The sequence below is a fragment of the Acipenser ruthenus genome, chromosome 36 (assembly GCF_902713425.1).
Source record: "Acipenser ruthenus chromosome 36, fAciRut3.2 maternal haplotype, whole genome shotgun sequence".
In the NCBI taxonomy this organism is placed as follows: Eukaryota; Metazoa; Chordata; class Actinopteri; order Acipenseriformes; family Acipenseridae; genus Acipenser; species Acipenser ruthenus.
This window is the reverse complement of record NC_081224.1, coordinates 2,513,295-2,538,669: the sequence shown is the minus strand read 5'-3', so window position 1 is coordinate 2,538,669 and position 25,375 is coordinate 2,513,295. Positions and strand designations below refer to the sequence as shown.

General features: G+C 41.8%; 1 protein-coding gene across 4 annotated transcripts; it reads left to right on the top strand.

Annotated features, from left to right (window-relative positions):
• Positions 1 to 793: 793 nt before the first annotated feature.
• LOC117402014 (transforming growth factor beta receptor type 3-like) lies at positions 794 to 25,307 on the top strand. Of its 4 annotated transcripts, none has more exons than XM_059007833.1 (18): positions 794 to 980; positions 3,788 to 3,928; positions 5,596 to 5,765; positions 6,307 to 6,444; positions 6,637 to 6,817; positions 8,893 to 9,061; positions 10,444 to 10,591; positions 11,947 to 12,130; positions 12,950 to 13,227; positions 14,052 to 14,201; positions 16,021 to 16,128; positions 17,628 to 17,804; positions 18,610 to 19,014; positions 20,188 to 20,347; positions 21,640 to 21,705; positions 21,954 to 22,061; positions 23,819 to 23,912; positions 24,869 to 25,307. In XM_059007833.1, exons 2-17 carry the CDS (start codon positions 3,868 to 3,870, stop codon positions 23,908 to 23,910), a joined length of 2,595 nt encoding a protein of 864 aa, XP_058863816.1. In that variant the 5' UTR covers positions 794 to 980; positions 3,788 to 3,867; the 3' UTR covers positions 23,911 to 23,912; positions 24,869 to 25,307. The 4 variants fall into 4 exon arrangements, with proteins under 4 accessions (XP_058863816.1, XP_058863814.1, XP_058863817.1 ...); XM_059007831.1 differs by having other exon boundaries at positions 16,021 to 16,146; XM_059007832.1 differs by lacking the exon at positions 794 to 980 and adding an exon at positions 1,034 to 1,055 and having other exon boundaries at positions 16,021 to 16,146.
• The last annotated feature ends 68 nt before the right edge of the window (positions 25,308 to 25,375 follow it).

Below are 25,375 nucleotides of genomic sequence, written 5' to 3'. Positions count from 1 at the left end.
GCAAAAAAAGAGATAAGCCTCATTCTTCCAAACGCCGACAAACGACCCGCACAATTAAAATGCAAGCAGTACATTGATACACGCTGCAGGAATATTACATTTATTTTAATGATATTAGTAAAAAATACATCTGGATTTCTGACCAATATACATTTAGACTTCAATGTCCGGTCCACAGCCATGTTGAGGCTCGTTTCACACAGACCCCGATTAGTACTTATCTTGTACTTATTAAAATTAGTGCTGAACCCTACAATGCCCAAGTATTTGTAAATGAAAAAAGCTACTTGATTTATTTATGTAACTAGATTCCGCTTCGTGTACAACATATATAAAATTATGACTTGTGAGGCTGGATTTTAAAAAATGATAGAGGGGTGCCATGGCTAAGTTGTATCATAGTAAGAAATTGGCATTGCAGTGTCGGGTCTGTGAACCCAGCAGTTAAAGAGTATCACATTTTAAACGATTTACGTTTGGGTTGAAACTAAAAAGACAGTAACAGAAATAAAAATACATACATCAAATAAAATCTGACTTTTAACTTTTTTTTTTTTAAAATGTACCTTTTTTCTTATTTCGTGCACGCTGTTGAATCAACCAGAAAAAAAAAAAAAAAACATGATTTTTTTTTTGTTTTTGTTTTTGTTTGGACGTGTTGTTAGAAGGGAGGATTTCGTTTCAGATGGACCCGAAAGAGTTACAAAAAAAAAACAACTTTCTAATTTAACCCCGCCCCTTTTTTCTTTGTGTTTTCCTTTTAACAAAAAAAAAAAAAAAAAACTGTAGTGCGAAGTTGCTAATGTGACCGGGTCGGGGGCTACCATCGCTGCAGCAACCCAGCAGCGGTGCAGTCGGTATAATACCGAGCAAAGGTTCATTCGTGAAGATATGCAAAGCGAGCATCGTTAAACACCAGCCTTGGCTGTTCATTTAATTACAGCTGCTGCAAAACAAGAACGACAAAGACTCAAAAACAGGTAAACGCGCCGCTTTCAACTTTTTGGCTGTCGTTGTTGTTGTCTGATGTCGATTTGAGTGAGAGGCACTAGACGGTAAGTCGGTTCTTACTAATGCAGTTTCCCCCCCTAGTTTTACATTTCTTTTTTATATGCTAATGCACAAAAAAAACAAAACAGATTTTAAACGGTATGGAATAAAAAACAATATTAGCTCTCAGCAGTAAAAGAGAACACTGCATGATAATATTTACTGTAATAGTATTGACCGTAACAGTGTGTGCAACTTGGGGGGGGGGGGGGGGGGGCTGTTTAGTTTATATATGTACTGTGTGTGTGTAAAATGTAACACATCAATAGAGCTTGCGTTGTGATTTTTATTCAAAGAAAAATGTATTTGATGTTAATACAAGTTTATGCCTTGCAGTCTTCTATGCCATTAGGGTACTTTCATGCCATTAGGGTACTTTCATGAGCTGTTACCCTAAAAGATAGAAGTGGCATAGCTTTTATGCTTATTTAAATACATAATATAATATCATGTAATATTAACTGATGAGCATTTTATTTAACGGGCTCATCCAGTTGATAGTTCTCGTATCACACAGCCGCGTGGCACGGGAAACTCGCGCCAGTTAATACCACAGCAACGGAGCGTTGCCCCAGCGCGAGCTGATCAAAACAGCAACACATCTCCACCCTGCTGTGGTGTGTCCTTGATAAAGAAAACCCACCTGTGCAAATCAGATCAATTCAAGAGAAACACACGTTTCCAACGTCGAAACTACCTCGGCAACAGGCTCTCTGCTTTCAGTCTTCGGGCCAAACCGCATTTTCCTTGAGGGAGTCAGCGTAGACATGTATAAATCGGCTTCCCGAAACATCTCCCATCCACAGAAGAAGATGCTTTCTATTACACGCTGATTCTCACAAAAAAAAAAGACACACAGAAATGATAGCAAACGCAAACACTCTCAGAACAAACTAGTGAACATAAAAATAGGTGTATCTATATAAAAAAAAAAATGTTAACATGCCTAATTTTAACACGCTCCCTAAACTTTTTTCAGCCTCCTCAAAAAAAATATAAAAAATACTAGTTGCTACAGAAACCTGATGGCAAAGAAACCCCAGAACTGGCACTCTGTACTGTCTCACATAATGCAAACCGTGTTTCAAATTTTGTTCAAGTTATCAAAGTTGTTACTATTTGAAATAGAAATTGTTATGCAAGTTCACTCTCTGTCTAATAACTCATGGACAAAAATTAAGCAGAGTAAGCCCCCCACAACAAGCAACACAGAACTTGGCAGGAGAAAAAATTGCCCAAGAGAGATGATAGAAAATACTACATTGGGGTAGTGTGTGATAAATGAGAATTTGAATGCACACGCTTTATGTAGCATCCTACCCTTGAGTGTGCTCTACATTCTCATATCACACACTACCCCATGCAGCATTCTCTATGTATAACATAATATAATATAAGGGTTTTAATCTTGACATTTTCTGTTGATCGATTAATCATCCGATCAATGCAATCAATTAATCACGCATGTTTGCTAGTGATATGACACTGTATTGAAAGATAATTACAAGTAATCACTTTTAGTGACGTGAAATGTCGTTTTCTTTTGAGCCGTTCTGCCCGTTTGCGTTTCCTTCAGCCAAATGCCATGAAGATTAAAAATACACTAAGAGCGGATGTATTAGTATAAATTTCCAGTTGCATTACAACCGAGAATACTGTGTTTCCGTTTTTGGTTTACTGTAAACTTGGCATATGAGTGCTATTTTATTTCAGTTAGCTGAAGAAAAAGTAAGGTATAAGCTGTTCATTTTTTGATACCGTCTGAAAGAAATGTGTTGAATAAAAAGAAAAATCTGCTAACTTGCGACTGAGGTGATATGAGAAACTTGTAGTATTGCTGTGAAAGGAAAGCACCGGCGATGAGCAAAGCTTTCTCGTACGCCGTTTTTTGATACCACACTCAAGATTAATCGATCGATTATTTTTTAATCCCTCAGGTGTGATTAATCATTACATCGATTCAAACCGCTTCTATAATGTACTGTGTAAGATACTTGATGTTCATGAGAAGGTCAACGTTGTAGAATGAACCACACTTGAGTTAAAACCACAAGACTCATTTTTTTGGGGGGGAGATTAGAATGTGTTACAGTGTTAAAGTTGCAGTTGATGTAGAAAGTTTTAATGCAGGGCTGTCAAACTCCAGTCCTCGAGGGCCGCAGGGTCTTCTGGTTTCATTCCAACTCAAGCTCTCAATTCACTTAACTGATCTAATTATTTGTTCATTTGGACACATTTCATAATTTTTTCAAGGTCTTTTACGGCCCATGATTTTAAAAATGCACTTGATTCAAGGTCCTGGTACGCTACCTATAAGACATTTTGAGGCCTGGAGAGAAGTGTTAAATGTGTCCAATTAATCAAATAAGTAGAGCGATTTATTAACTGAGAGCTCGGGTGGAACGAAAGCCAGAACACACTGCGGCCCTCCAGGAGCTGGACACCCCTGCTGTAATGTTTCAGAATATTTCTCATTCCATTCCCTGGGACCCTTGGGATTTTTAAAAGCAGTTACGTATTAACTGCTTCAGTCCAGTTTCTTCATATTAACAAGCTTCTGAAGGTTCAGCGCCACAGACAGCTCTTTTCCAAGTTGCTCCACAACTTTTCAGAGTCGCCCCTCCATTCTTTTTAGCGAGAAAGGGGGTTCCTGTCCAGTTAAAACACCACAGGGATGGAAATAACATTCCTATTGCGCAGCAGTTTCACCCAAGTTATTTTTTGTTCCCTTTTGCAGATTCTCTTGTCCCCAGCATGTAAACGTTGCCAAAGCCAGGTCAAGGTTGCAGTGTCTCGCATCGCCACGCCTGAGCAGAGATGGGGTCCATGGCCCTGCTTTTCGTTCTGTGTCACCTGGTGTTCTGCGCAAACTACGCAGGTAGGTCTCATGGCAGGGGCTGAGAAACTGCAACACTCTGTTAAGTACATTGCAACTATGCATAATAACATTGTAATTGTGTGTAAGTACACATGTATTTACTAAGCAACTACTGTGTAAATACACAGTAATTGGAGACACTTTATAGAAAGTGTTACCGAATGTTCTGTAAGTCACAGGCTGTTGTGCAGCTTTCATTAGAACATTCTTTTTGTTTGTTAAAGCACAGCACTGAATCACCTGATTCTCAGAAGCCCAGTTCTTTTAGTTTCTGAGAAACAGGCTGTTTCGTAAACTGGGAAACTATCTTAGCATCTCCACGCTGCCCTGAGAAGGCAGGACTGCAGGGAAACTGCAATTTAATTCCCACCGACAGATGATAATTTAGTAGCGGCGAGAGCCTTGCTGAACCTGATACATTACGGATTAGCGGATAACCCCTGCTAAGATTAGCATCAGAACATTACAGAAAGATCTTGTTTCAGACTATTGCATCTTAATTTTCAATATCCCGATCATTATACAAGTCTAAGCCTGCTTTTTCATTCGCAGATTATGTTTTAAAAAAAAAAAAAAAAAGTTAAAGACCTTGAATGATTCATCTTTATATGTCCTCTTAATCTCTAGTTTAGGGGCAGTGTTGGAAAGTCAGCTAACACATCCATGCTTTGTGTGCCTGTGGGCCCCAGAGCTTTTAGCTATTAAGTGTTTTTTAATGCCCTTGAACTAAATGTGTGTAACTCTGTAGAGCTACGATAGTTTCAATTTGTTTTCACTGTTTCACTGTACTTTATTATTATAGTAGTGCGATGTATTAGAACACCCTATTGCTTTTGTTGTTTTGATTTGTTGTGAAATCAAACCACAGTGCATTTTATGTATTTATCTATTTATTTATTGCATTTATATAGCATTTTATACAACACTATTACAAAGCACTGTACAGTACATAGCAGAAAAAAAGAACAAATCACAATACATTTGTATAGCATGTCACACACACAACTGCCAAGTCAGACCATTTAAGTAACAGATTTAAATAACAGTATAATAATAATAATAATAATAATAATAATAATAATAATAATAATAATAATACAAAAGCAGCAATTTTAAAGTTACATTAAAACCCACTAAGATAAGAGCCATTTTCTAGTGTTTTTAGACTTGACTTGAAAACTGTAACGGTCCCAGCTTCCCTGACAAACGAAGGCAGAGCATTCCATAATTTTGGAGCTCTACAAGAAAAAGCCCTGCCTCCCGTGTTGCTTTTGTTGACCCTAGGAATAACCAGCAGCCTCGCATCCTGTGATCTCAGAGTGCGGTTTGGAAGATACGGGGTCAGTAACTCCTGCAAATAACTAGGTGCTAATCCATTCAGGGCCTTGTAAGTTAACAGCAAAAGCTTAAAATCAATTCTATACTGCACAGGGAGCCAAAACAGGGGTAACATGCCACACATGCAATTAATTTAAAATAGTAAGAGAAAAGGAACACAGCCACAAATGGTAAAATGCAGGAGACCTTTTAGAAGTTGTTTAATGTGCCTAATTAAAGCACAGAGTGGTCTAACAAAGAAGTCTTCAGGACATTTAAAAAAATGTTTCCTTTAGTCTATTCATAAATGAATTGAGCTTCTTGTACTGTTCTGTCTCCGTCCTCTGCAGGAAGCTTTTCTCCAGATCAGTGCAGGCAGTCTCCAGTGGGGGCACTACACCCAGTCCAGGGTCTTCTGGAGACCTACCGTGCTGGACTGGGATGTGCCACGCAGGGGAAACATGGTCACGAGGTCCACGTCATCAACCTGCGCAGGACCTCACTGGACCGGGCCAAACAGGTGAGGAACAGAACCCAATTGCCATCTGATCCCATCCCAGGAAATATAAGAAGCTGGGTTAAGTTTGGTCAGTACTTCTAGGATTGCGATCTACTAAGTTCTCAGAGAGCTAAGCAAGAACAGTAGGAGCAGGATCAAGTCAGAACTTCTTCTACTTCTTGAATTGTGATCTGCTTAGGTCTCACATAGCTAAGCAGCAGCAGGGTCAGGTCTGGTCAACACTTATTCTTGTATTGTAATCTGCTTCGATCTCAGAAAAGCTAAGCAGCTTAACAGAGTGATTGCTGGTCAGTATTCTTCTAGGATTGCGATCTGCTTAGATCTCAGAAAGCTAAGCAGGGTCAAGCCTGGTCTGTACTTCTCCTTCTTGTATTGTGATTGGCTCGGCTCTCAAAAGCTAAGCAGCTAAAAGAGCCAGGCCTGGTCAGTCCTTCCTTTTGAATCCTGGCTCGGTGAACTCCAGTACAGGTTGGAAATGAAAGCCCTGGAATTGGTGGAAACCTCTTCAGGTATCACCCCAGTGTCTGTTTGTCCCTCCCAGGTGACGCTGCATTTAAGACCGATCTCCATGCTGTCCGTCCACCGCAGGCCTCTGATCTTCGTGCTGCGATCCCAGCGTGCCCTGGGCTGGCGTGTGGAGGCGGAGCGATTGGAACCCGGGGTCCGACACCTGTTCCACGTGAGTTCTGATTGGCCAGTTACTGCACCTTCCATAATTCTGTAGCTCTTACACATTAAGTACATTGGAACAATGCACAATAACATTGTAACAATGTGTATTTGCTAAGTAACTACTATGTAAAGACACAGTAATTGGAGACGCTTCATGTAAAGGGCTCCCTTCTCGTGATTGTCTGTGTGTGTTTACAAGGTGTCAGAGGGGTCAGCTGTCCAAAGCCCGTTGGAGAACTTCACGCTGTCCCTGCTGTCTGAGAAAAGCTTACCCAGTCGGAGTGAACGCCTCTTGCGCTGGACATTGAGAAAGTACCGGACAGTGACGTCTTTCACAGAGTTTGACCAGGTCAACCACATCTACATCCGCATCGGAGAGGGTGAGTGCTGTTTTTAATTGAAATTATACAACAAGTGTGGAGAGGTGTGGCGTTGAATAACTGTTTCGTGTTCGAGTCTGCTGAATCCGTCTTGCACTCATTCAAATCCGACGACAGAGCGGCCATCCGAATCGCCCTGTTTTTATTTTCCACGGTGCTCAGCAACTGCAGAGCTTTATCTAAGGAGTTTTATTTAGGATAAAACAACCTTTTCTTCCCAGACGTTATACAGGACCGTGAAATAAGCCATTTATTACTTTGAAAAAAATACAGCCCTACCCGTCTTCCCTGTAAAAACAGATGGAAAACAGTCATCTGTGTAGATAGACAGTGTTTCTTTGCCACCGTCCTCCAGAAAACTCTTGCCAACGCCCAGCTTCCCAGTAAAATATCTTCCAGACAGTGATCCTGGTAGCTAAGCAGTGCTTCTTTGCCGCATTGCTTTACATATCCTATTATATCACTCATCTTCCCAGTAATAATTGGCAGAAACGGTTTTCTTTGTAGTTTCTCGTCATTTCCCCACTGCATAGACTGTTTTAATAACAATATTCCTGCTAGAAAAGCATACGTGACGGCGCATATCAAGATTTCTTCACATACAGATCAGCTTACTAAACCATACAAAAATATTTCCCGAATAGCATTTAAAATGAGCAAAACACATTTTAAACTTTTTTTTTTTGTAGTGCCACCTAGTGACTGCCATATTTATTGCAGGCAGTCACCCAATCATCCAGGCCCTCTTTTAGTGTGACCCCTGAAAACTATATGCAGAAAATAATTAGAATTAAGACAGCAAAAAGGTAAATTTATTTTAAAAAAAGGCCATAAGTGAATATGTTATCGTATGAAGCTGAAAGAAGTGAACTCCAATAAACCAATGCTGTCGTTCTCCAGCAGGCAAATTGCTGAAATAAAGTTTTGAGTCAACACAAAGATTTTATTTATCGTCCTGTTGCATCTTCTTTAGCAGCCGCATCTATCCCAGATATAATGGATTTGGTTATACGGTAGAACGTCAGAGTTATGAACACCAAACTTATGAACTGACCGGTCTACCAAACACCCCACTTTCAGCCGGAAGTCAAATGTTTCCTTTTTCTATGTATAGTACAGTTTTCAATTCCTTAAAATTAATCACAATGAGTATTGCATTACTGTGGGGGGGTGTAGATAGCAGGTGTGCACATTCATTACCACTGGAAATCAATTTTCAGAGTTACAGTCATTTCAGGCTTACAAACAGCCTCTGTTCCCATAGTGATGTAACTCGGGAGTTCTGCTGTATTGTTTAACATCTGGAGTTTTGAGGGTGATTGAAATGCGCAGCAGCTTCCCTAGTTAGATCAGGAGCTGCTATCTCTTCAGCCAAAGAAGCAGACTTGGCAATGTAAGATGCTACCATAATGAAAAACAGTAATGTAGCGTGAGGTTTGTACAAAAGCAGGGTCAGCTGTTGCAGGGAGAACAGAGTTTATTTCTCAAACTGATCATTTTATGAACGGTGAAAGCAGAACGCATAGAAATACTTGGGACTGTAGTTGGGAAGAGTACTGCTGAGAGAAAAAAAAAACTGAAATGAAATGTACATCAGCTTACTTGATAACAGTAGAAAAACTGTCGTTCACTGAATTTAACTCTCGGATTGTAAAAAACAATGGTTTGGAAATATCTGAAATACATGACAATGTGCTTGCTGTGGTGTATTTAATATTATAATTAACAGCACTAACTCACTGAGTAAACGGTAACATGTAAACATGTCACATGCTCTCAGATCAGGACTCTAACACTGAGCATGCGAGCTGCCAGCATGCTATTCCCATATTGTACACAATTAGAGGTGCGGTCACCAATTCCATGCACAACACGTGCAAAATATTCAAAATACAAACAAGCTGAGTTCATTACAGTCATCAGCTGCATAGATTAACCATTCAGCAGGATGAGGCAACAAACCATGAACAACCCACTCTACCACTTTAGGAGCTCACCCAGGTTATTCGGTTATCCTGATTCGTGGAATAACTGCAGTGCACCATGACGGGTCTTCGCTTTTTTTTCTGCTCCAGATCCGATGATGCCAAGCTCCTGCGTCCTGAAAAAGCTCTTCCTGTCTCAGAACTACTTGGCCTCTGACCTTCAACCCCAGGAAGTGACAGGTTGTGTGACCCCTGGCCTGGAAATGGACCCGGAAGTACACCTGGTTCACCTCCGGTCCGCCGGGTCAAACCTGTCTGGGTACGTGATGGAATGCAGTCAGAGACCAGCTGAAAAAAAATGGTCAAAATCGAACACTGCATACAGTAGGTGTAGCAATGAATCAGCTGCTTCCTTTAAATCGTGTATTGTATCGCAACACAGTACGTATTAGACCGAGCTTTATAGCTGGTGTGATTACATACTCTCCCTATCTCGTGTGATTTTTGTCTCTTAAGAAAATACAGTAGTCCATCATGACGATAACAGGTCCATGACTTGTGTAAGGAAACTAATCTGATGTCTGCAGATGAGTGCGCACAATACCAACTACTATATTAGCAAGTTTATATTTATTGATTCCAGTATTCAAGTGTTTCACACGTCTAGCTTAAACATTCCTTGTTAGACACAACAATGTAGCACCTAAACAGGAATCAGATGGTGATCGGTTACCTAATGTTCTGGGAGAAAGCTCAGGTACGGAGGTGGTCTGTCGTCGGGGGAGGATTCAAGTCTCCTTTTCTCACTCGCACTCTCGAGTGCCTGTCTTACATATCTTACTCAACTGCGTGTGTGTGAAGCTGAACTTTGTGAACTCTGCTTCGGTGTTCCAACCAAGGTCAGTCAAGTTCCCACACTCTACTCAGTTCCTTGTCTTGAGCAGATAAACATTTCTCTGTTGATAACAGCATAGCTTGCAGCTGTGCTCAGCACAGTGTTCCTTCTCAAGTGTGCTTCACAATATTTGTTTAGCCTTCGTTGACCCCTACACATGTATCATTTGAGATGCATATAGTGAATCAAGGTCCACATCGTGGAATATTTTGTTTGCTGCCACCATTAATCTGTTAAAGAGTAAGTAGAGGGGTTCCGAAAAATATAGCGTTATACATCCCTGCGTGTTGCTACTGCTTAAATAATGTACCTGTCATTTTTCTTTTCATTAACATCCGGACAACTTTTTACACTTCTAACTGTAAAGTCTGTTTCAAAGCTCTTTTCAAAATGTTCGCTGTAGTGCACTGGGGTTTGAGATCTGTCCTCTAAATCACTGCAGGAAGAGCGATTTAAAAAATACAAAAAACATAACAACAAGTGCTCTGCTTTTCTGTTCCGTACCACACCATGGATCGTTATCGCTGTGTTACCTGCTTGACAATGTGGGCAGTAATCCTGACGCTATCAGTGCACTGGAGCAGACATTTTGGAAAGAGTTTTGAAACACACTTTAAAGTTATAAGTGTAAAATGTTCAGGATGTTAACAATGAAAAAAAAAACACCGGGTCCGTTATTTAAACAGTTGTAGCAGCACGTGGGGACGTGTGACGCTATATTTTCCTGAACCCCGCTACTTACTCTGGTGATTCCCTGGTCGAGATGTGGTGTGGGGAAGAGCAAGTGACTGTGTTTGTGTGTCCAGCTCCCTGCAGGTGGACGTGATGGTCACTCTGCAGCCCCCTGACGCTCTGCTCACAGTCTGGAGTGATGTCATCCTGCTGCTGAAGTGCGATGCGTCTGTCAACTGGGTTATCAAACCACGAGGAGTGCGAGGCAGGCTGCGTGTTTATGTGAGTCCAGCCGTTCCTCTTGGAAAATTTTTTGCACTGAATTTTTGCAGTTTTACCCCCATGCTTTTCTCATGGTTGTACTGTGCATATACAATCATTTACCCTTATTAAGATGCTTTATATACCTTGTTGTTCTTTACAATGCTTACTTATGCTTTACCATGCTTTCACTGTGCTTTACTACACTTTGCTGTGCTTTTACTATGGGAAACTTTTATAAGGGTTAGTTTACCATGTGTTTGACCATACTTCTCTCTGTGCTTTTACAATGCTTACCTTTGCTCTCCCATGCTTTCACTGTGCTTTACTACACTTTGTTACATTTTTACTAGGGGGAAAGTGTTATACATGCTGTAATACTAAAATAAACTTTGCAAAACCCACTGACACAAGTTTTCTCAGTGCCTTGAATGAGCTTTTTGTGGATGCCCAATCTGCGGTTATAATAATTAATTTGTTGATGCAGGACAAGACACATTTCTTAAATACATGAACTACATGGTGAGTCAGGGATCGGGGGGCAATGTCATAAATTCGGCCAATTAGGATATTCTTGTTAAACCCCTTAAGGTACACAAGGATTTTTGCTTTTTTGTTAAAACGGTTTCTTCTTAAAATCCATTTGAGAGCGACTGAAGTATCACAAGGAGGAAACTGACAATTTGGATGACCAGATCCAGCCCGTCAGTACATTTTAAACCCTGTTTCGTGCACCTCATTGCAAAAATTAGAAAGTTAGCATCATTTTTATTTGTAGGACACACATGGCCCTTGTACCTTAGAGTTCAATCGAGTGGCCGCACTCTGACTACACAGCAGTCTGAATTCATTCCTCTTTGCTAAAAGACATTTCACACCTGAAAGAAATAGAGTGACAACTAGGGTTGAACCGATACTTGCAACTACCTTTAAATAAATATTTATCGGCAGGTATTTATTACATCCATTCAGTAATGTGTTGATTTGAAAACAAGAAACGCTGTCCTTTCCTCACCTTTACAATCGATTACCAGTCAATGGCAATTAACTTCCGCATTGAGTGTTTTAAAAGCCGATTGGAGGAATCGTCCTCTTATCCGGGGCATTGATGTTTTTTATTGCCGTACCGAGGCAATCAACTGACAGTTATGAGGCAATCATGAGTTTGGGTTTCTGCACTCCCCTATTGACAACCAGTATTAACAGTGATGCCTATCATGCCTGACAATGCAAAGCATATATCAAGTAAATTAGGCTGGGGCAAAGGCTTTGTAAGTAAGCCTTTCTTTGTCTTTCATTGTTCAGTGGTTTCAGTATGAAATGTGGGGATCTGATTGTGTGTGTTTTTTTTGGTTTGTTTGTTTGTTTCTTGGCAGGCGTCCAACAGCATCTCCATTGGTTTGGGTCCCGAGCACCTGGCCCTCACCACCATTGTCTCCGCTGACCTGCAGGTGACCCCTGACCTCCTGGCCTGGGCCAGTGAGAGGGGTTTCCCTGCCGTGACATCATACACAGAGGCGGGGCTGGCCAACAGATTTGTGGTCACAGTGACTAAGCACGGTACTTTAAGAAATTAACATTTTGTCTTTATATATATATATATATACAGTGTGTGTGTGTGTGTGTGTGTATATATATATATATATATATAGCTATGTATGTATATATATATATCACAACATCCCCCCCCCCCCACCCCACACACATTCCCTCGATTTTTTGTTTTTAATATTTTTGTATTTACACATAAATTAACTAGGGAATTACTGTTTTCAACTTCTACTCAGGAACGTTCGCCAGGAGAAAAAGATTCTGTTCTGCACATCGCGGTGTATCCAGTTCATTCTGGTTGACATTAGGCAGGTTGAAACATTGGATTATTTTAAATCTAAACTGAAAAAAAATCTCTTCTAAGGATCGCAATGTATCCAAATCACGCTCCCTCCTGCAACAACGCTGGGGCTCTGATTGAAATGAGTGGAACAAAAAAAAAACAGCATTGTTGTAGGAGGGAGCGTGATTTGGATACATTGCGATCCTTAGAAGAGATTTTTTTTCAGTTTAGACTTCAACCTGCCTAATGTCAACTGGAATAAAGTTCCATGTTTGTTTTAGCTGCGAGAATGGACTTGCATACAGAACAATTTTCGTGGTTGTGTGGGAGCCACGAGGATTATTCTGATGACGTAAAATGAATGAGAGAGATGGGTACAACGCTCGTGAGTTTAATGGCCTGTTAGTTCAGTCTCCTTCTTTCCCGCCCCTGTTCTCCTTTCCTGCCGTTTCTATTGGCCTTTTAGTTCACTAGTTTCTTCTCTCAGCCAATCAGTGTGTAGAACACTTTCTCCACTCATTGTGATTTGTGCAATCCCATGCCAGGTATCGTTCCAGGTGTTGCTGATCTCCTGGACTCCACCTTGCCCCTCCAGCAGCCTCAACCCTGGCACGCAGACTCTGTGCCCATGGTGCCCCCTGGTGTTGGGTTGGAGGGCTTGCTGAAGCGCTGGATGTCTCCAGGGGGCGCAGGAGGAGGAGGAGAAGAATGGAGGGGAGACAGCGAGTCACTCCTAGGTCAGGACCACTCTGTCGACGGGGTTGTGCTTGTCCAGTGCCTGGGAGCCACTATATCCATCCTGGTACAAGTGGATCTGCTCCAGGTTAGTGCCCACAGCTACTGATTTGAAATCTTTGAAATCATAAATGGTCTGGATGAAGTTAACCCAAGGCACTACTTGAAATTTAGCACAGAGAGAAGAACAAGATGACAAGTGGAAACTGGGTATAAGTTTAGAACAGAAGGTAGGAAGCACTGTTTTTACACAGAGAGTTATGAATGCATGGAATAGCCTACCAGGTGACGTATCTAAAACACTGAGATTAAGAAAGACTCGATTGTGTGCTAACAAGGGATGAGCCTTGATGGTCCGAATGGCCTTTTCCCGTTCCCAAACTTTTCTTATGTTCTTATGTACTGCTACAGCTGCCTGCTCCCTGGTTAAAGCTTTTGCTCTGCCTCCCTGTAAGGAATCTAATTTGATGTCTCAAGTGTGTGTGTGTGAAGCTGATCTGTTTTCCTAACAACATCTAAACCCTATCAATCTCATGGTGTGAGTTACAATGTTGTTCCAGACACCGAACACACATCTCTTCAACACAAGGTCAAATGTGCCGCACTTTATCATTTCCTTGTTCCTTTTGTATTTGATTTGAGTTGGAAAACCTCCTCCCACAAGTGCTTAGCTTACAGCTGTGCTGAGGCAGTGTTCTCAAGTGTGCTCCCAATAGTTGTTTGCCCTTCATTAACCTCTACAATCCCAATCGCTGCACAGCTTAAACATGAAACGATACATACAAATATTTCTGAGATGATGCAATACTTGAGTTGATTTTTAAACCCGTTTTGTATTTTAACAGACATTTCTGTTTGGCTCAGAGAAGTGATGCTATCCCTCCCTCTTTCCCTCTCCCTCTCTCTTCTCAGTCTCTGGGTCTGGCGTCGGCAGATCTCACTCTAAAGGATCCCAGCTGCAAGGTGGAATCAAATGGCACCGACTTCCTGCTGGAGTTTGACGTCACTTCCTGTGGGACGGTGGCAGATTGGAGCTCATTGGGAGTGAGGTATCGGAACGCGGTGAGTCACGGGCAGAAAGCACTGCAACTGGGTTTTCACAAAAAGGGTTCAACCAGCAACTCAAAAAATAAACATGCATTGTTTTCCAGTGCACATAAGGCATCCGATGAGATTTTAACCAGTGTGTAGCTGCTGTGATTTGCTTTGGGGGGGGAAAAAAAAAAAGGAAAACTGGTTCCAACAAACCCTTGACAGGGCGCTTGAGGACCAGGATTAAAGAAGTTTCATTTGAGTTGCGTTCTCTTATCAGAGAAGAAATCTTGCAGTTTGCCATGCTGTAATGCATTTACCTCAGTTACATTGCTGTGCTTTCCCTTGCTTTACTACCCTTTTAACAACACACTGCAGTCAACCAAGTACAGATCTATCAATGCAGAATGCCTACTGACAGCAACACAGATGCCCAAAGAACCACTCTAAGAACATAGAAGCATACAAACAGGTTTGAAAATCCCTGAACTTTCTACAGTGACCTGAAAGAATCTGTTCATTCCATATCATTCCCCTTACAGCTATTGAGAATCGAGACACAAAGAACTCTCAAGCTGAAGGAACACAAAGCCACTTTTTTTAGGAACAGTGGTCTGAACCCTAGTCTCGTGAAACGAAGCCACGTTACAAGCCACAGAGTGGCTTCGTGTTCCCTCAGCTTAACATTTTAGGAAACAATACAAAAAAAACAATGGAAAATAATAAACACAGTATACATTACAAGAGTATATACACTATAGTTGAAAGAAGGGACTACCTATCTATCTATCTATATCTATCTACCTGTCTATCTATCTATTGTGGCAGGGACAGGGTTAAAAGCCTCCCTGCCAAGTTTAATTGTTTAATTGTATTAGTTAATTGTTTTGGCAGTTGGCCTTGTTATTGCAAATTGAGGCCACCTGCCAAGTATAACAGGAGAGCAGCCAGTCTGCTCGGGGGCTGCTTCTGTGTGAAGAGCCTGATGGTGCGTCGTGTACTGTGTTCAAAGATACTGTGTGAACATTCGTGTTTTGTGTAGATAATGTCAGGTAAACAGCTTAGCTGTCCTGCAAGTTAGTCGGGGAACCTGCATAAGTGTCTAGTAAGGGCTCGAAAGAGCTAGGTGTGTGTTTTGGTTATTATTTTGCTATGTAAAATAAGTGTGCAGAGAAAGTGCTGAAAACAAGTTCCTGTGTGTGTCTGGGTCAGTTACGTGCTGGAAAAAGAACCCGAGAGAATGTCTCTCGCACTATCTACCTATCTACATTTATACATAACGAAGAAAAAAAGTAATTGAGAAACTGAAAACTCACGATTTTAATAGTTAGCTACAACGTTTTGGCTTCCTCCTTCTTCAGCTAGCATGGTAGAAACAGCCAGGAAGACTGAGGCTGTAGTTTCAGTTTGTAAGCTGCACAGTGACTTACAGCTGAATGTTTTAAGAACACTGAGACACTTCTGAGGTGGAGTTCCAATCCTAAAAGGGTGCATCGTCTTCCAGGTTCAGTCCATGGGGAAGTGAAGCCTCAAGTCTACGAATCCAGAAGTTTTCCCTTTTATCTAACATGTTAGGATTGTACACTTCTATTGGAATCGAGTCCTAGATGTTGCTGTATAAGGACACTCCTTTGCTGTTATCAATATTTCCCTGTTTTTTGATGCGTGGGTCAGACAGTGAAATGAAGAGTTGTATTGTATATATGCATGGTCTCATTTAGGTGCAGGGAGGGTGAGGGAGTTTGCTTGTCACTGTTGCCTCTTTCAGGTTTTTTAGGTTGATATAAAAATGCCTCGACTCCAGCTGGTCGTAATTATATCCATATCCTCTAATTTCTCTGCTGCCCAGGTGTTGCTATGGAAACCTTCAGGTTCCGTTACCACCGGCAATGACACAGAAGAGAAAGAGACCCCTCCTGCACCGAGAGGCGCTGGCCGATCGCCTCAAGTTATTAATGTGAGAGAATTAGGAAAGGTGTTTTATTTTTGTATTTTTTTATCTTGTGTACATTTTGTAACCTGTTCACCACCAATAGTTGACAACGGTGTTTGGGTGCTGTGTAAGGAAAGTCCAGCAGGGAGCAGCACTGGGTTATTTATTTATTTATTTATTTATTTATTTATTTATTTATTTATTTGACCGACGCCTTCCTCCAAGACGACTTGCTGGTGTTACAGGGCAGTGCAGGGTTGCAATGCAAGTACAGTATGGTTTACAGTAAGTGCAGTAATACTATTAGAATACAGTATGAACTAGGATGCAGCAAGTTAGGATTACAACAGATATATCTACAAAGACATTGTAGTACAATAGTGCATCAGCTGAGGATCCAGTAACGTGGTGCTGAGGTCAGGCAAGTCCAGTGCAAGGTAAGAGGGGCAGATCAAGAGATCTGCAAGCGCAGTCTGAACAGGGGGGTCGTGAGGAGGCGATGGAAGACAGCGAGAGACGGAGCAATCCTGAAGTTTATATTGGTCAGAGTTCCTAGTGAACTGGTTAACAACTGATCATACGGGTCCTGCTGGAGGGTCGGTGCTCACTTAAGCGTGCCAGCTTTAAAATTGTACTTATTCATTCAGCACGTGCACTCGAAGGTTGTTTGTTGATTGTGTCCGCTCTGCTAAATGATTTATTTTCTGTAAACGTGTGTAACAGACAGCTATGGCCACAAGTTTTGCATCACCTAGAATTTTAGGATTGAGACATTTAATATAAAAAACAAAACAAAAAAAACTCAATTTAGATCTCTTATTTAATATCATGTAATAAAAAAAAACTACATATTGTTATTGCAGAAGTCTACAGGAAGCCATAATAGCAGTACAGTATTTCATGTTAGATTTCAAAATGTCACATTTTTAAATTTTTGTCAGTATACAGAAAACTACAAAGCGGTGTGTAATTCAATATGTTAATGTAACATTATTCATCAGGTTTCATTTGACCTTTGTAAAGCAAAATTAGTTCATTCTATAGGGTGATGCAAAACGTTTGGCCATAGCTGTACATCACCATAGTAGTTCTCATGAGATGGGAAAGTTGGTATTACTTTCACTATTTAAATGTTTCTTAATTAAACATTACATTACAGATAAAATGTACGAACAGCAATAATGATTAATTTACACGTTGCTGTTGTTATTATTTTTAAAGAAACAATCAGGTACCATTACACAATTAAAACTGCACATGGAAAATGATTACACATACAAAGCAAGTTCTTCATCCTCCAAAAAGCACACCTTCTATACCCCAGATCATTTCAAACACATTCAGTTTAGACTCTAGAGGCTGCCAGCACTTTAAAAATGACTGAAACACCTCCAGTTAAAACCTGGTTCTGGCAGGGTTTTATTCTGCTTTTGATTATTGCCAGTTTGGCCTCCACTCCTCGCTGTCATTACCAGGCACCTGTCAATCTCTCTCTCTCTCTTTCCCACTGTCTGTCCCGGCAGTTCAGCTGCCTGGCCCCCTCCCCAGCCTTCCGAGGCGGGCAGCCCGGGGCAGTGCGTATCTCGGGGGGTCTGGGCGGACCCCCTTTCTTCAGCATGGACCTGTACAGCTCAGAGTCCTTCCTACAACACTACCCGGGCCCCTGCATCATCTCAGCCAACAGTCGGGTCTTCGTGGAGGTAAAGTACTGCAGCCAGATGAGGAAGAAGCAAATGAGAGAGTGGCACGGTATAGAAACAGGGCTTGGATCCAGGCACCTGTTTTCCGTTGTGCTGTATTCAAAATGCATGGCTTATTTTATAACAGGCATGGAAATAAGGCTATTGCATAGCAGGTTTGATCATTCCAGGTTTTAAATGTGCAATACCTGCCTTTTTTTTCTGTCGCCTCCAAAACTTTTAAAATTAAAGAAAGAAAAGAAGTTCCTCACAAAGCACATTACAGTCAGTCCTCTCCCCTTATGAGAATACAAATTCCCTTGCCATCCTTTTAAAAAGGATTCATTTCTGTACAGAGGAGAGGAGAATCTGCAAGGCAGGCGTATGTAAACTTGTCTTTGAAATAAAAATGCACCCCATATGCCATTCAGTACTGATTTCCCCCTGCCTTTGAAATAAGACTTTGCATAGCAGTTTCACCCATTTCAGGTTTTACTATGAGCTTGGTTAGCCACAGTATCTAGGTAACAAGCTCAGGTGTCTTATTAAACTCACAGTAAAACCAGGCATGGATCAAACCACTATGCAATTGGAGTCTTATTCCCATCCCTGTGCTGTATAAGGTTAAAAATGACGCAGTAGTTTAATTGCGCCTGTTTCACACTTTCCTTTTTAGTTCCTGACTTAGATTTATTTTTATTGTGCCTTAAACTGATGTAAACGTGCCTTAAACTGATGTAACTTCATCGAAGGACCAACACAACTTAAGAGGAAGTGGTAAAGCCAATCCGAAGTGGCTCCTCTTTCTCTCTAATTCTCTCTCCAGGTGGTGGTTCTGTGGAGCGAGCCTGGCCTGGGTCTGGGGGTGCAGTCCTGCTTCCTGTCCCCTCTCTCGGACCCCGAGGGGGGGCCGGGCTGGACGGTCATCGCGGGGGAGTGTCCTCAGGACGACTCGGTCACGTTCTACAGCGAGGGAGCGGGGGGGAAGAGGAGCAGCCCTGCCTGGGAGGGAGCGGGGAGGAGCTCCTTCTTCAACCAGGGACACAGCGGGGGACAGACCTTCTACACCGCAGAGCGTGCCCCGGAGGGACGGGGGGGGACGAGGGACAGACGGCTGTTTAGCTTTGTGTTGCGTCCGCAGTACAACAACTCGGTCCAGTTCCTGCACTGCAAATTGACGCTGTGTGAGAGGGGGGGTGCGCCCCCAAGCCATGGGGCTGGCATGCCCAGGGTAGGTGCAGCGTTATGTCTGACATCTGATACAGTGCTTAGCCACCCCTCCTATATTATTATTTTTTAAATCCAGTCTCACAAGCCAGAATATGCAGTACGTTATGTGTTGCCAGACAGTGGGGGATAAAAAAAGGGTTTTGTACCAGTAACAGAATCTAGTTATGTAAATGATGTAGTTTTTCTCATTTCAAAAATGGTTGGGGATTACAGGGTTAAATACTAAAAGTAACAAAAAGTGTTACTGACAAGGCTGTAGGGTTTAAAACACAATGCATTATTTTGTACGCATTCCTGCAACATTATCACGATTGTTTTGATATTGTTGTTAACATCCCCCTAGTTATAAATCAGTTTTATTTTTGTTGCACATCAGTTATGCATCGGGTCTTCCCCATCAGAGTGTCTTCTGCATTCTCAACATCTGCAGCTTCAATCCAGCCCTTTCAATCAGAAACATGTCATTGCTTCCCGACTCCTCTCGCAAAGTTCAGTGTTTTTGATTTCCGAGGTAAAATAAGTAGTCAAACCTAATTTTATGACCAGGGATATGTTGCAGGAATACATACAACAAAGCAGAAAGCAAGGGAAAGTGATGCATTGTGTTTTAAACCCGACAGCCTGTTCAGTAACGCTTTAAATATGTCTTTCTCAGTCTTCAATGTTCGAGTTTTGATTTACATAAAGTGCTGATCCCTGGAGCCAGCATTACACTTCAGCACCGGGCCAGTAGCAAATACATGTTACCTGGAGGTAAAGCGCTGGAGGCTCATATATTACAGTGAAGCTACGTCTTGGTTGGTCCCCATCACTACTATCTCATTGTATCTTAACAAAAGCCGAGTCCAGTATTAGCATGAAATAAATAACAGCTACTCTCATGTTATAAAAAACATTCCTTATATCGCTGGGTGGTGTGGACTCCACTTCCCAAAGTGTTAAAGTGGGAAGGATCTTGTACTGGTCCCACTGGGAGGAATGTTTTAGAAGATGAAGAGAAACGATAGAGAAAGAAAAGACGAGGAAGTAGGGGAGAGTTATAGATTTTGTGGTGGTATTTTGGTAATGGGTTATCGGTTATTAATTGTGCTGTTGTTTGTTGCTTCCTTGTCTTTTTCCCTCTCCCTCTCTCTCGCTCACTCCCTTTCACCCCTCACTCCCTCTCTGTCTGCAGTGTGTGTCCCTGGACGAGGCCTGCACTGGCAGTATCGTCCCGCTCTCGGACAGCTCTCTCTGGGGTCAGTTTGGCCGGACGCTGTCCAAACCCATCCTGGTCACTCAGGAGGGGGAGCTGCCTGCCCTAGGATTGCCCAGGATAGCAGCCCATTCTGCCGGTCAGCTCACAAAACAACGGGATGTTAATACAGCAGTGTGCACATTTATTAGCGCGCCTCATTGCTTCTGTAGTTTTTTTTTTGTACGTATGAAATCAAAGCACTGTCAATGAAAATCTTGGAAAATTGTCAAAATAGGCAAATTAGCGATTGTCTAATTTAATTGATGACTGTAATAGGCCACACGTGCAATTCATTTAAAATAGTAAGAGAAAAAGAACACATAACCACACCTGGTAAAATGCACGAGACATTTTAGAAGTTGTTTAAGATACTTAAAGCACAAAGTGGTCTAACATTTTCACACACGAGTGCCTAATGTTTCTATATCACTGTTTACTGACAGAAAATTAAAATTCTCACCCCCAGAGGTTTTCATGCAGGCAGGTATATAAAAGATATAAATGACAAGTCTTGAGGTGTTCAGATACGTTTTCACACGACTGTATGGTCAGTACAATTATGTTAGACTGTAGTATTAGGGACCTTGTGTTTAAAACTAAAATGTTGTTAGTAAAGTTGCCTGTACTTGCTTTGAAATCTGCCTCACCTCTGTCTGAATGCATTTGTTGGTACAGTCATTTTGCCTTCTCCATGACCAGCATTCACTTTATAGGAGCGCCTGTCTGGTTGCATTGCACACACTGGTTGAGTGTGTGCAAAAAAAAGTGGGGTGTTCGTAAGTCTGGTGTTCGTAACTCTGAGGTTCTGCTGCATTTTTTTATTTTTAACACCAACAGCAGGTTTCACAGATCCACAGTTTCGAAGTGCTAAAAGTCTTTTTCAATGTCTTCAGTTGACATTTGTCATTACATTTATTATATATTTGGTATTTTTAAAGCTGGCACTTCTAGTTATGGATGGTGTTAGGGCAGTACTTGAAAACCGTTCTCTGTGTATGTAACTTCACAGGTCTGTGTGTTCATAGAATATTCATAATGCAGTTGTTACTGTTTCCTTATAAAAGTTTCCCATAGTAAAAGCACAGCACAGTGAAATCATGGTAAAGCATAGGTACGCATTGGAAATCGCAGAGAGGCATGGTAAAGCATATTAAAAAGCAAACCATGGTAACTAACCCTTATAGAAGTTTCCCATAGTACAAGCATAGTAAAGTGGAATTAAAGCCAAGTGAAAGCATAGTAAAGCAGAGAGAGGTATGGTAAAACATTAAAAAGCACGGCAAACCAGGGTAAACTATGGTAAATGCATGGCAAGTAAAAGTGCAAACATACTGAGGTTGTTAACAAAGAAAAAGTTCTTCATTATTATTATTCAATTTTTTTTCCCAGGAAATATAATGGGAAAACCAAGAGCCGGCTCCCTTTCCGTTCCCTGGGCTAGCCCTTCGGCTGCTTGTAAGTGTCTGCGATCACTTCATCCAGACTAAACATGTTGAAACGAGGGGCTTGGAGGAGAAGCTGGCCGGCCCAGGCCGAATCCAGCATGGTAGCGCGTGAGCCCAGGTTGCTGGGATCATTTAGAGCTGTTAATAGTTTGCACATTTCCAAGTGGTAAACGCTTGAGTTGTATTGAGCAGACCCACACGCTACAGTACGTGTAGAATTTCCTGTCTGCATTGTTTAACTGCCTCTCTCGCACACAGACGTGGACGCTGGGCTGGACGCCCGCGTGGTTGTTGGCATCACGTTCACAGCCTTCCTGATCGGCGTGTGCCTGACTGCGGCGCTCTGGTGCATCTACTCCAGAACAGGTAAACTGTCTGCCTCTTCCCTTCACTCTGCCTGCTTCTTCAAGGGGACTAGCACTGGGGATAAATGCAAGTAATCAACAGCGCTCCAGATGATCTGCGTACTGGGTGTTTTACACATTGACAGAATATGAATTACGCATGTTTAAATGTCATGTGTAACAAATACACAGAGCAGTTTCACTGCACAGCTTGAGTTTGCATGTTATCAAGCTTCTTGTGGTTCATTGGTTCCCGGAGTCTCGGTGGTTAATTGTGAATATTATTATTATTATTATTATTATTATTATTATTATTATTATTATTTATTTCTTAGCAGACGCCCTTATCCAGGGTGACTTACAATTGTTACAAGATATCACATTATACATTATTTCATATTATATAGATATCACATTATTTTTTATATACAATTACCCATTTATACAGTTGGTTTTTTACTGGAGCAATCTAGGTAAAGTACCTTGCTCAAGGGTACAACAGCAGTGTCCCCCACCTGGGATTGGACCCACGACCCTCCGGTCAAGAGTCCAGAGCCCTAACCACTACTCCACACTGCTGCCCCATATACTGCATATACTGCATGCTGTGGCTAGAGAATGCGGGGACATTGTAGCCTGCCTGGGAATTGCCAGAAACGTGACCAATAAGTCCAAGTTTAAAAAAATATATATATATATATATTTTAAAACAACGTACAGTTGAATCCACTCACTTGCAATGCGTGTTTGTGACGGGTGAATAAGAGGCTGGATTCTGGATTTCTCTGCGCTGTCTTAGTGTCCCTCTCAACCTAATCTACCATTTTACCTACAGGTAGTGGACAGAAAAATGGAAACACCAATGTAAAGTGTATCCCTCTCTGTGGAGTTCTCGGCTGACCGTTTTTGATGAAACTGGCTGCTCACGCCCCAGGTTGAAATTTGCAGTCAATTGATCTGCAGTTGCTCGTCCCTTTTGCCTTGCACTTCGAATTAATGCACGGATATCACGATCCTGGAGTATGCGCTTCCGCCCACTGATGCCCTTTGCTGATGATGTCTTTCCCTCGGAATTCCATGCCGACATCACCTTAGACACCGTTGCTCGTGAAACATCAGCAAGTTGAGCTGTCTTGGTCACTGAAGCTCCTGCCAAATGCACCCCAACAATCACCCCTCTTTCAAAGTCACTGAGGTCTCCTCTTGCAGCCATGCTAGCCATAATAATAGGCAACCAGGCTTGTTCAGCATTTTTATACATGACCCTAAGCATGCTGGGATGTTATTTGCTTAATTAACGCATGAGCCACACCTGTGTGGAAGCCCTTGCTTTCAATATACTTGGTGTCCCTCATTTGCCCAGGTGTTTCCATTTTTTTGTCCACTACCTGTGCATGTCAACTGAATTTTTTTGGAAGGGAAATCTATATAATAAATACAATATTCTGTGTTTGGAGAGAGTCGGGATGCTTTATATTGCTGTAGCAAAGCGATCAGTCAGGAATACAATATTCTCGTTTCTTTATAAATATATAGTATGTGCATGCAGACCTTTTGTTCAGTATATTCCATCTGCAGCGTTGGAATTAAAAATATAGGTACCAGCAATGGAATCAAGACTCCTATTGCATAGCAGTTTCACCCATTCCAGGTTTTACTACAAGCTTGTTTAGCCCCAGTGTATAGGTAACATGCTCACATGTGTCTTACTGATGCATCAAACAGCTATGCAATGGGAGTCTTATTTCTATTCCTGAGGTAACTGCTTTGTGTTTTCAGACGTGTCGAAGCAAAAAAAGGGAAACCCACCTTTCAACGACAATGACGATCCCCGGAGACCCTGTGTGGACCGCTGCAGTAGCTCTGTGTAGAGGTGAGGACTGTACCCCATTGTGTACCCCATAACCTGATGATAGAGAACTCCACTCAACACCGCAGAGCGCTCTGTAGTATAGGAAAGAGAACTCCACTCTCAACACTGCAGAGTGCTCTGTAGTATAGGAAAGAGAACTCCTCTCAACATCGCAGAGCACTCTAGTAGTATAGGAAAGAGAACTCCTCTCAACATCGCAGAGCGCTCTAGTAGTATAGGAAAGAGAACTCCACTCTCAACACTGCAGAGCGCTCTAGTAGTATAGGAAAGAGAACTCCTCTCAACATCGCAGAGCACTCTAGTAGTATAGGAAAGAGAACTCCTCTCAACATCGCAGAGCGCTCTAGTAGTATAGGAAAGAGAACTCCACTCAACACTGCAGAGCGCTCTAGTAGTATAGGAAAGAGAACTCCTCTCAACATCGCAGAGCGCTCTAGTAGTATAAGAAAGAGAACTCCACTCTCAACACTGCAGAGTGCTCTAGTAGTATAGGAAAGAGAACTCCACTCCACACTGCAGAGTGCTCTAGTAGTATAGGAAAGAGAACTCCACTCAACACTGCAGAGCGCTCTAGTAGTATAGGAAACAGAACTCCACTCAACACTGCAGAGCGCTCTAGTAGTATAGGAAAGAGAACTCCACTCAACACTGCAGAGTGCTCTAGTAGTATAGGAAAGAGAACTCCACTCAACACTGCAGAGCGCTCTAGTAGTATAGGAAAGAGAACTCCACTCAACACTGCAGAGCGCTCTAGTAGTATAGGAAAGAGAACTCATCTCAACATCGCAGAGCACTCTAGTAGTATAAGAAAGCGAGTGCCACTCAGCACTGCAGAGCACTCTAGTACAAGAGCAAATAGAACCCCACTCAACACTCCACTACACCCTGCATTCACAGACATCGTCCAATTCAACAAAGAAAAAAAGTAAACGCTTTCTTTTCCCTCTTCATTTCAGGCTTGTTGCATCCCGACAAGATAAACAGCCTCACTGTATTCTGCATTGAATGCGTCTCAGTGCCTGTCCGCTTACTGTCTCTCAAACCCACTCAAGGAAAAATGGCACAGATGTTGAGCTACAGCATTTTTCCATCTGCGTTTTTGTTCGTTTTCTAACCAGCTCGGAGTAGCTGTGTCCTCTCTCTCTACAGTTAAGCCATTGCACTTCTCTACTGCTACCAGCTACCCTGAGCACAAAAAGACAAGTTCTGTTTACCTAGACTTTTTTTTTTTTTTTTTTATACCGACAATTCAGCGTTGACTCAGTTTGATTGTATGTAAAAAAGGAAGAAAGAAATACTGGTAATTATAAGAATAATACAAATATGCTGCTTTTCGTATCTGAAAATGTGATGCCTTGTTTTAATATAATAAATCTTTTTTTTTTTTCAAATGTACTCTTTTGATGTTGTGGTTCTTCTCAACTTATATGAAGTTGTATGTCTGTGATTGTGTGTGTGTGTGA

What these genes read in the sequence shown, in the direction of transcription:
- LOC117402014 (XM_059007831.1), top strand. Translation starts at nt 3,868, where the DNA reads ATGGGGTCCATGGCCCTGCTTTTCGTTCTGTGTCACCTGGTGTTCTGC. An exon ending in GTTCTGCGCAAACTACGCAG is followed by an intron (nt 3,929 to 5,595) that starts GTAGGTCTCATG and finishes CGTCCTCTGCAG; the next exon opens with GAAGCTTTTCTCCAGATCAG. An exon ending in GCCGGGTCAAACCTGTCTGG is followed by an intron (nt 9,062 to 10,443) that starts GTACGTGATGGA and finishes TTGTGTGTCCAG; the next exon opens with CTCCCTGCAGGTGGACGTGA.